Raw genomic sequence first — 12,055 nt, forward strand, 5'->3', positions numbered from 1 at the left:
TTTTAATTGCCTGGCCTTTTCTTGACTGAAATTCCTTTCCGTTTTAAGCTTTTGGTAGTTGTGGGGAATCTAGTAGTGTAACACAAAGTAGCATATGTGTTGCTTTCTGCTGTGGGTCTGTGAACTGTACATGGGGAGAATCTAGTTAACTCTAATTATGTTTTGCTTATCTTGATCAAATGGCTAATGGCTAATGGTTTTCCAGTTTGAATCTTTTTAGAGATCCTACATCTTTCTATGGCTGCACTGGCCTTTCTGTTACTTGGCTTTTTACATATAAAATATTTTTAGATCAGATATATCTTTTTAATGGAAAAGTGGTATGAAGTAATTAATCTATAATTGCATTTATGGAAAAATGCATAGAAATTTTAATAAACACAAAGCCTTAACAGTATATGAAGTCCAACCCTTTGGAACTGACACTTTATGATAAATAGTACATGAGATGGAAAAGACTCAAAGTCTGATTTGTCCACCAATCTTTCCTTACTAATGCTTGGAATCAGTACTGCAAGCCCCAACATTCAAAAATCATGAGTCCAATGCCCAAAATCATGGGATTGGTTTACAAATCATGATGCTTTTAAAAAAGATATTTGGTTCTTTTTATTTTCCTTCTGGTCTTTAAGCTGTTAGGGTACGTGTGTCCCATGTTTTCAAGCTTTTCTCTGCAATCATGAGGACTAAGAAACTTACTTTTTATGAAAAGCTGAGATTCTTATGCTGTATCATAATTATATAGCTGGCGTTTTAAGAAAAACACCAAAAATTGAGAGACTTACGAAGAAAAATCATGATTTGACAATACTACAAATTTACTAGTGGTATGTTAGCTACAAGAGGGCTGTTGTTTCCAAAATCTAGCTAATAACATATTGAAAATTATAAAGAAAACATTAATTACAAGCTCTCAATGACTGTGATAAAAATGACTGCAAAGTTTCAAGCATAATCAGCCTTAATTTATTGTGTTGATAATCTTTCTGTTTTTCAACCGTAAATGTTTCTGTAAAAATGCCTTTTGCGAGACTCATTGGAATGATTAAGTATGTGCAAGAACAAGAAAGAATTTAAGTTTACGGTAAAGGCTTTCTGTCCGTAATGGACACTTAGTGTTCACTTTAACAGGAATTTGACCAGTAAGATTCTATGGAAATTGCTGTAAAAGCCTATTAACAGAAGATGATTTCTTTTGAACAGAATTGTAAAACCACCCTAAAGAATTCAATAGGGAATTTATGTTCTTGCTATAGCATTTTATAGGTTGGTTAACAAAATTCTGCAGGACGATTATCATTCTCTAATAAATTACACAGGAATTTTCTGCAAGGCATTGGTCTGAGAGATGCCCCATCAAATTCAGTGCTTCATATGAGCAGTAGAGGAGGAACTTTTTCCCTAGTTTGGCTTGAGTCATTACTGAAACTCTTAGTAAAGTGTGTACGTTTCCTTGTCTCTTCACTAGCTATATCCTTTTCCATTTCAGACTGTTCCTGATAAGGAAGTCTTAATCAGAATGTCATCAGTAACTTTATTTACTATTTTAAAAATGTCTTTAGTTCTTTTTTCCCATCCACGTGCCCATGCCATATGTCCCATGTTCCACTCTGTTACCCTGTTTATGCCTCTATTCTCAACTATTCAGCTTCAAGCCATTTTTCAACACGTAGCTCAATCAGGTTTTGAAGACAATCCAGAAGACCTGTTGGATAAGAGGAGGGAAAGAGAAGCTGTTCGGCTTCTGATAAAATGTTATTGCTTCTGTAAATGATTTCCCCTCATTCCATCAGGGGCAGTTCTAGGGATTTTGCTGCCCCAAGCACGGCAGGCAGGCTGCCTCCGGTGGTTTGCCTGTGGGAGGTCCACCGAAGCCATGGGACCAGCGGACCCTCCACAGGCAAACCGCCGGAGGCAGCCTGCCTGCTGCCCTCGCGGCGCCGGCAGAGCGCCCCCCGCGGCTTGCCGCCCCAAGTGTGCGCTTGGCGTGCTGGGGCCTGGAGCCGCCCCTGCATTCCATACACTCTCACCAACACTGTTCTTAAATGTTGTAGAAATCGGCTCTCCGACGGAAGTGTGCTGCCTGCAAGATTGTGGTCCACAATGCGTGCATGGAACAGTTAGAGAAGGTAAGAGGACACCACCTGCTGGAATATTGAACGTACAGTACACATTTTAAAATCCATAACTGAGTATTATCTTGAAAATTTCATGAGCTTAATTTCTGGTACTGTTTGTCAAATACATTACAATGCTTTCATAATATCATAGATAGAGCTGGTTGGAATTTTTCAAATGGAATTTTTTTTATAGGAAAAAAAGCCATTTTTAAGACAAAAAAAAATATTGATGTTTATTATTATTTTTGTTTTCGTGAAATTTTTTGCAATGTTTTAATTAAAATATTGCAGTTTTAGCTGAAATTGTTACCTAATAAATACCAAAATTGGCTTATAGTAAATGAAAATTTTCAATAATGTTTCAAAAATGCTTTTGATATGACTTTTTAAATAAATTTTTTGAAAAATTTCCAAAACAAATAGGTCTATTTTGAACCATGTGAAACAGAAACAACTTTGAAAGTATGATTTTTTTAAACTGATTTTTTTAACCATATTGTTAATCTGCTCTAGTTATAGGGGAAGATGATGTAGACTAAAAATGAAAGATAGAAAATGCGATGCTTCCTATCCCATACATACTTGCCAGTCACAGAATTCCACAACTACAACAGCATAACTCAGTTTATGGCAGTTGCCATTGTTAAAAGGAATACGAGATCAACAACCACCATAAATATTTTTGTGTTCCCTTGATTCTCACTGCTCCTAAACTTTAGGAATTTAGCATTTTGAGTTACAACTGGAAACATTTTGTAAATCTTTCCTTGCCTTGGTAAATAATTTATTTTGATATCTATCCTGCTTACTATTGTCTCTAAAGAAAACTCCCCAAACCTTCAAAATCCCATAATATATTGATCATATTATGCAGTTCTCTATCAATGCTCCTTCATCTGGTAATACATATATTCCTGATTATAAATTAACTGTTACAGGATGAATTTTTCCCAATAGGATTCATGGGGGAAAATCCTGGTGCCACTGAAGTCAATGGGAATCTTGCCATTAACTTGAATGGGGTCAGAATTTTACCTCGTGTTTGACACTGATTCTTGCACAGAAGTGGGTAATACGTCAAAGATTTTCAGTGGCAGCCCTTTAGAAAGGACTTTTAGTTTTCCCTGATTTGGATGAGTTTTGCAAAACGTCATTAAATACGTGAGTTTTTTCAGTGAGTTTTAGTGCATTCCAGTTAACACAGCAGAAGGTAAAATAAGACAAAATCACATTGATCCATTATTCTTGACCTGTTTTACCAAAAGTAATGATAATTTCTTACATCTCCACTAGTTTTTGGTGTCCCAAGTAATAAGAGAAAGTGCACACTCAGATGAAGGCCATTGAGTTGAATGTTAATTTGTTTCTTCTAGTCTAGAGAGTATGAAATTTGCCCCAATGCAGAGGATATCCCAAGATCTGAACATCTCTTCAATCTCATTTTATGGGATGTCAGTGGTGCTTGTTCCTCTGTCCTGGGATGAATTTTAACTAAAATAATGAGAATTTAGGTGACCTTTTCCATCCTGTCAAAGTTCAATGGTGGAACAAAGACTCAAGACTCCAGATGAACAGCATTGGAAGAGCATTAATAGCATTGCAAGATTAATCTGTTTTCACAGAAGAAATATTTTCAATAACTTCAGTTTGACTCAGAGCTTCCTGATATCCCTTAATGTGCAGGTGAGACTGACTTAGTTTGGCTAGGTTTAAAAGCCAATTAGTGAACATTGGAGCAGTGAACAGCCAGCAGCTAACCGCAGTGTTTCTGTAGGAGTTTGTAAGTGAGCGTTGGGTGTGGAGTTTCTTTTTTTCTAGTTATAGGGTCTCGGAAAAGAAGACCATGGTAGCTATTAAGACACACTAGAAATAACCAGAGGAGGAGAGGACAGAAAGAAGATGGTTGGATGCAGAAGCTTTGTGATGTACATCATCCTTGAGAGGATATCTGATGGAAGCCACTTACGCATGAAATGTCACCTGATAGAGCTCATGGCAGCGAAGAATCAAGGATTAGAGATGTAGCTGAAGATGATGGAATTCAGATGGGTATTTGAAGGAATAATGCAGGAAAGGAGAGAGGAGGTGGTACAGACAACTCAAGATTTATAGACACCTCCTGAACAAAAGGAGCTAGAGAGGGGACTGCTAGGAGAGGAGTGTGATCCATGGAAGAATATGACCATGAGGACAAGGCAGAAGAAAAGACCAACTAGGGGTGCTGAAATTGAGTTGAGTAATAGGTTTGCAGCACTGAGACATGAAGAGGAGAAACAGACAGAAGATGTAATGCAAGAAAGAAACAAAGGGAAGTCAGTCTCTGCAGAAGAGAGGAAGAGATGATGGAGATAGCCTGAGGAAGAATGAAGTTGATGTACAAGGGACTGCTAGAGAGAACATAAGACAGATTCATACTAACAGTAGCAAGAAACAGGTCTATGTGACTGGGGATTCGATACTCACCAGATTAGTTCCAGAGAACAGAAGAGTGTGCTGTCTGCCAGAATCAAAGATATAAGATATGTTTGTGAGGCTGACAAAGATCCTGATGTGTGCAAGAAAAAAATACACTGATTGTGCTGCATGTTGAGATGAATGACACTGCTAGATTCCCACTAAAATGGACCAAGGACGACTGCACTTGATTGGGTAAGATGCTTAAAGAAGTGGAAGCTCGGGTGATTTCCAGTGAAATACTTCAGGTCCCTAGGGAAGGAGAGCAAAGGCATGACAAGGTAATGAAGATGAACAGATGGCTCAAGGATTGGTGCTATGAGGAAGGTTTGGAGGATGGTTGACCATTGGGAGGCATCCACAAAAAGAAGAATCTTCTCAACTGATGGACTCCACTTGAACACCTGGAATGTTATCCTTCCGGGATCCATGCTGACATGACTGATAAAAGAAGAGCTTTAAATTAGGAGATGAGGGGAGAAGATTGAGAGAGACTCGTGAAATCTCCACGCCTGACTTGGATACACAGCAGAAGGAAAATACACTAAATGAAGATACAATAGGAATAATGGAACACTACAAGCTAGAAAACTGGTGAGGCCTGAGTGAAACTGAAATGCTTGTACACAAATGCAAGGAGTCTGGGCAATAAAATGGAGGAACTGGAACTACTGGTGCAATAGGTCAAACCAGATATTATAGTAATTACAGATGGAATAGCACTCATTGCTGGAGGAATACAGGTATTGAAGGGTATGTGCTGGTTAGGAGAGAAGTGAATAAAGGCAAAGGTGGTGGAGTAGCGTTGTACATCAATGAAAGCAATACAATGTAAAGAAATATGAAGTGATAGTATGGACCAAACAGAATCTGTCTGGGCCAAAATAACTTTGTGGAAGGATTGTAAAGGAGGTTCTTTTGGGATGGTTTTAGGGGCCTGCTATAGATCCCCAGGGTCAGTCTCCTTTATGGATAGTGATTTCTTTAATATTATTAGAGAGAGAAATATTTTTGGGAATTGCCATAGTAGAAGACTTTAACCTCCCAGATATAGATTGGAAAATAAATGCTGCTAATACCAGTAGGACCCAGTTCTTCTTGGTTATGATAGATGACAGTTTTCTTCATCAAATTGTCACTGAGTCAACAAGAGGTGATGCAATTTTAGACTTGATTTTAGTAAGTAGTGAGGACATAACAGAAGAGTTGCTGATAGGAAATAACCTTGGATCGAGTGATCACAAGTTGATTCAGTTTAAATTAAATGTAAGGATAATCAAAATCAGGTCAACCAGTATTTTATTTCAAAAGGGAACCCTTTGGGAACTTAAGGGACTTAGTTAAATAAGTCAACTGGACTGAAGAACTCAAGGACTTAAATGTACAGGAAGGTTAAAATTTCTTCACATTTTTACAAAAACTATCTGAAATTTGCATCCGGAGAAAGGGGGGGAAAAACTTGTATGGATAGACTCCAAACTCAGCTGGATGAATAACCACCCCAAAAAGGTTGTTAGGCATAAGCAGAGAGCCTATGTGATATGGAAAAAAGGGCTGATCAGCAAAGAAAACCACACTGTAGAGGTTAGAAATTGTAGGAATAAAGTGAGAATTGCTAAAAATTAGGCTGACTTAGCTCTTGCCAAAAAAATTAAATAATAGGTAAAAAGAGAGTAAGGAAGCATGAGGATGGGGTGCTATTCAAAGGGATAGGAAGGAGATTAAAAGATAATCTAGATATGGCCCAAAAACTAAATGAATATTTTGCCTCAGATTTCAGTAACAATGGTAATATGGAACATGCGTATGAATACAGTGTGATAGATATGAGTATACAGAAAGGGAAATTGCCACATCAGAAGTGGAAGAAAAACTTAAATCTCAAATTTTGGGGATCATATAATTCCATCTCAGAATACTGAAAGAACCAGCACATGAGATTGCTAGTCCAGTAACAAGGATTAATACCTCTATCTATTCAGGGATTGTACCGTATGTCTGGAGAATAGCTAATGTCATACCTATATTTAAGAAAGGGTAAAAAAGTGATCCGAACAATTACAGACCTGTTAGTCTGACCTCAGTAGAGTGCCAGGCTTTAGAGAAAATTTTGAAGAAATGAATAATTTAAATTCATGGAGGTAAAGGGAAAGTAATGCAATGTGGGTTTACCAAAGGTAGATCATGCTGCAGTAACCTGATTTCCTTCTTTGAGAAAAGAACTTTTTTTTTTGATAAGGGAAGTGCAGTAGATCTAATATTTTTGGACTTCAGTAAAGCATTTGACATGGTAACACATGGGAAATTATTAGTCAAATTAGGGAAGATGGAGATCAGTACAAACGTTGTAAAGTGACTAAGGATTGGCTAAAGGGGAGAAGGCAAGGGACTGTGCTGAAAGGTGACTTATCAGACTGCAGAGAATTCTTCGAGGGTTGGTCTTGGGACTATTCTTAGTCAATATTTGTATTAATTACCTTGGCAGAAAAAGCAGGAGCACGCTAATTACATTTGCTGATGTTATGAAGTTGGGAGGCATTGTCAATGCAGAGGAGGATTGGAATTTTACACAGGAAAATCTGGATGGCCTTAAAGACTGGAGTGACTTAAATGGGATGAAATTCAATAGTATACAGTGCAAGGTCATATAGGTAGGGTCTAATAATCAGAATTTCTGATACAAGCTGTTGGCTCATCAGTTTGGAAATGACTGAGGAGGAGAGAGACCTAGGTGTGTGGGTCGATCACAGGATGAGTATGAGCCACCAATGTGGTGCGGCTCTGAAAGGCAAATGCATTCCTAGGATGTATTAGGTGAGGCATTTCCAGTCGAGATAGAGAAGCATTAATGCCACTGTACAAGGCATTCATAAGACTTCATTTGGAAGTCTATGTACAATTCCAGTCACCTGTATTCAAGAAAGATGGATTTAAACTGGAAGAGGTGGAGAGAAGAGCTACTAGGGGGATGTAGGTTCTGTCTTAGGAGAACAGACTGGAAGATCTTGGTTTGTTTAGTCTTGTAAAAAGAAGGCTGAGAGGGAATATGATTGCTCTCTTTAAATAAAGAGGGGGTAAATACCAAGGAGGGGGAAGAGCTATTTAAGCTAAAGGGCAATGTTGGCAGAAGAACAAATGAATATAAACTGGTTATGAACAAATTAAAGGTAGAAATTAGAAAAAAAGTTTCCAACCATCAGCGGAAGGAGTTTCTGGAACAACCACCCAATAGGAATTGTGGTGGCAAACAACTTAATTAGTTTAGAGAGAGACTGGACAAATTTGAGTACCGTTGTATAATGGGGTTACTTGTGATATTGGGGGAGGGCTTAATAGCCCTGGGAATCACTTTGGTTTTGTTCCTGAAGCTCATGCTTCAGGGTTTCAGTTGGCCACTGACAAAGGTCGGGAAGGGATCCTTTCCTCCCCCATTGTATTCTGTGAGTTTTAAAAATCTTCTTCCTCTGAAGCATCAGAGATGGCTACAGGTGGAGATGGGACATTGGACAGGACGTTAAGTTTGTATCAAGCAATCCCTCTTTCATGAGCATGGCTGGCTGGTTCTTGCTTACATGTTCTGGGTCTAACTGATCACTATATATGGGGTCAGGAAAGAATTTTCCCCCAGATCAGGTTGCCAGTGAATTTGAGAGGTGTGGGGATTTGCCTTCCTCTGCAGCGTGTAGGTGTGGGATACTTGTTAGGATTATCTGGGTATATCTCACTTAATCATTTCCCTGTCATTGTAGGGACCTTAAGCACTGGTGCGCCTCGATCCTTCCTAATATTTGACTGGAACATAACAATCTAGTCTCCTGTGGGTCTCATTTACTTTGGTTCCATTTCCATTGCTGGTTTTAGTGGGCAGGTGCTGGGTGGTGGTAGCAACCTGCGATATACAGGAGGTCAGACTAGACGATTTAGTGGTCCCTTCCAGCTTTAAACTCTGTGATGCTGTTTCCTGTTCCAACATAAGGACATAAGAATGGCCATACTGGGTCAGACCAATGATCCATCTAGCCCAGTATCCTGTCTTCCAACAGTGGCCAATGCCAGGGAATGAATAGAACAGGCCATCATTGAGTGATCTGTTCCTTGTTGTCCACTCCCAGCTTCTGGCAATCAGACTAGGGCAGTGGTCTCCAACCTTTTAAAGCACAAGATCACTTTTTGAATTTAAGTGCAACCCAGGATCTACCTCAAAGAAAAAGTAGAAATAACAGTAATCACACAAACCCAAACACCCTTGCCCTGCCCCTTCTCCAAGGCCCTGCCCTGTTCACTCCATCCCTCCCTCCCTCTGTTGCTCACTCTCTCCCACCCTCACTCACTTTCACCAGGCTGGGACAGGGGGTTGGGGTATGGGAGGGGGTGCGGACTCTGGGCTGAGGCTGAGGGGTTTGGAGTGTGGGAGGGGCTCAGGGCTGAGCCTGGGGCAGGGGAGTTGGGTGCAGGAGGAGGTTCAGGGTGCAGGTTCTGGGAGGAAGTTTGGGTGCAGGAAGGGGCTCAGGGATGGGGAAGGAGGTTGGGGTGCAGGAGGGGATGCAGGGTGCTGGCTCTGGGAGGGGGCTCAGGGTTTGGGCAATGGGTTGGGGTGCAGGGTGCAGGCTCTGGAAAGGGGCTGGGGCAGTAGCAGGCGGGCAGGGTGGGCTGCACAGCTGAGCTAGGTGCAGCCAAGGTAGGAGACCAGTGGCCATGGGGGAAGGGTGTGCAGGGGGCTAGGGCTGCGGGGAGGGGCATGCAGGGGGTTGAGGTGTGGGGAGGGGGTGCAGCCAGTGTATGGGGGACAGACTCTAGATAGGGGACGTGGTGGCTAGGGCACAGTCCCTGGATGGGAGGGATTGAGTGCTGTGGGGAGGGCAGTCCTTGGGAGGCCTGAATGCTGGGGACAGTCGCTGGGGAGCAGTCCCTCAGTGGGGGGCTGGGTGCCTGGGGGGCAGTCCCTGGATGAGGTACTGGGTACTGGAAGGGCAGTGCCTGGGGGGCCGTTCTGCCCTGGACAGGGTACCCTGTCCCTACAGGGCAGGCTCGTGTGCCAGCCCAGTGTTGCAGGGGTCTGGATGCTGGGGAGACTGTCCCTGGCTGAGGAGGCACCCTGCACTGGTCAGGGCTCCCCATCTTTGCAGGCAGGGTCTGCAGTCACACTTCCCGGGCACTCAGCATATATATTGTGTGGATGTTGCCCACATAACATATAGAGAGATGCGTATGCAGCCCACAACAGTAAATAGGCTGAGAACCTACTGATGGCAGAAAATTCCTCAATTAATAAAATCATGCCAGTATATTGTGACTGTGCATATATAATAAGCAACAATTCCATTCAATGTAGTTTTCTGTGTATACTTTCCCTTTTAAACGAATAGATTGAGGGGCCATATTCTTGGGTTCAGAAAATGTGTTAGTTATATTTTTGAAAATTTGTCTAGAGAGAAACCTAGCATAAGGATGAAAGAACGGAATGCAGATGTTTGTGATTTCTTTATTACTTCTTTGGGTGTGCATGAGGGGGTCCTTTAACAGTTTTTCAGATCAAAAACCTCCCTTTTGTGTGTGAATCCAGCTGTGGTAAATCTGATTTACAGCTCTTGCTCATGTTAGTGCAAAGCAAAATATTTATCCTATAAATAAAGAGCAAACATAGGTACTGGAACATGTCTGACGAAGGGGGACACAATGGATTCCATTCATTGAATAGTAACTTACTTTTCTATGGCATCTTTCATGGATACCAAAGCATTTTACAAATTTAATAGAGAATCATTTCACCTGTCAAAGAAATGGAGCCACCTCTGGGGTAAGCATATCAGCTATTTAGCAATGTACAGTATCCCTATGCAACAGTCTTGGACAGATTAAGACTAAAACAGTGTAAAATTAAAACTACTTGAGGAATTTAAGGAAGCTGCACAATTATCAGAGTGGAATTTGGTCAGGATACTGAAATTAACATCCCTCCTGTTGGGACACCATGGGCAGAAGTGGCTGAAAGGATCATATCTCATCTGAAAGAGGAAGTATTGACCCTGTAAATACTGTTTCAGGAAAGGATACTGTAACATCAGACACACAGATTGACTAATGCTGTAGCATCAGTTCTTATGTCTGTTTAATGTTGTAATATTAAAGGTACTACTTTCTGGAAGTACACCATAGTGTGGCTGTTGAACATGCTTGTGTATTCTGCAAGTATTGTGGGATGGCCTGAGAGGATAGCACCAAGAGCAAACACCTTGATTGATGGCCATTTTATGCATATAGATTAAAAGCTGTAATCATGAGCTGGCTGTATTTTAAAGAATCCTTATTGAGTTTGCAGGAACAAACTGTTCCAATATGTAGAAAGAATAGTAAATATGGCAAGTATCAGAGGGGTAGCCGTGTTAGTCTGGATCTGTAAAAGCAACAAAGAGTCATCCGATGAAGTGGGTATTCACCCACGAAAGCTCATGCTTCAATACGTCTGTTAGTGTATAAGGTGCCACAGGACTCTTTGCTGCTAAATACGGCAGGAGACCAGCTTGGCCTAACAGTGAAATTCTTGCTGATCTTAAACACAAAAAGAAGCTTACAAGAAATGGAAGACTGGACAAATGACCGGGAAGGAGTATAAAAATATTGCTCAAGCATGCAGGAGTAAAATTGGGAAGGCAAAATCACACTTGGAGTTGCAACTAGCAAGGGATGTTAAGAGTAACAATAAAAGTTTCTACAGTTATGATAGCAACAAGAAGGTGGTCAAGAAAAGTGTGGTCCCCTTACAGAATGGGAGCGGCAGCCTAGTGACAGAAGATGTGGAAAAAGCTAATGTACCCAATGGTTTTTTTGCCTCTGTCTTCACAAACAAGGTCAGCTCCCAGGCTACTGCACTGGGCAGCACGGTATGGGGAGGAGGTGACCAGCCCTCTGTGGAGAAAGAAGTAGTTCAGGACTATTTAGGAAAGCTGGACGAGAGGAGAGTGATCAGGAACAGTCAGCATGGATTCACCAAGGGCAAGTCATACTTGACTAACCTAATTGCCTTCTATGATGAGATAACTGGCTCTGTGGATGAGGGGAAAGCAGTGGATGTGTTGTTCCTTGACTTTAGCAAAGCTTTTGATACAGTCTCCCACAGTATTCTTGCCAGCAAGTTAAAGAAGTATGGGCTGGATGAATGGACTATAAGGTGCTCAAAGGTAGTGATCAGTGGCCCCATGTCTAGTTGGCAGCCAGTAACAAGCAGAGTGCCCCAAGAGTTGGTCCTGCTGCTGGTTTTGTTCAATATCTTCCTTAATGATTTGGAGGATGGCATGGATTGCACCCTGAGCAAGTTTGCAGATGACACTGAACTGGGAGGAGTGGTAGATACACTGGAGTGTAGGGATAGGATACAGAGGGACCTAGACAAATTAGAGGATTGGGCCAAAAGAAATCTGATGTGGTTCAAACAGGACAAGTGCAGAGTCCTTCACATAGGATGGAAAAATCCCATGCACTGC

General features: G+C 41.2%; 1 protein-coding gene across 2 annotated transcripts in view; it reads left to right on the plus strand.

Moving 5' to 3' along the window:
• The window catches only part of DGKI (diacylglycerol kinase iota), a 308,370-nt gene that overhangs the window by 118,743 nt on the left and 177,572 nt on the right, over window positions 1-12,055 (plus strand). For both annotated transcript variants that reach the window (XM_050918163.1, XM_050918170.1), the window contains one exon: window positions 2,055-2,129. In XM_050918163.1, coding sequence (XP_050774120.1) covers window positions 2,055-2,129 — 75 coding nt within the window. The remainder of the gene's footprint in view (window positions 1-2,054; window positions 2,130-12,055) is intronic.

Source organism: Gopherus flavomarginatus, chromosome 1 (genome assembly GCF_025201925.1).
Source record: "Gopherus flavomarginatus isolate rGopFla2 chromosome 1, rGopFla2.mat.asm, whole genome shotgun sequence".
In the NCBI taxonomy this organism is placed as follows: Eukaryota; Metazoa; Chordata; order Testudines; family Testudinidae; genus Gopherus; species Gopherus flavomarginatus.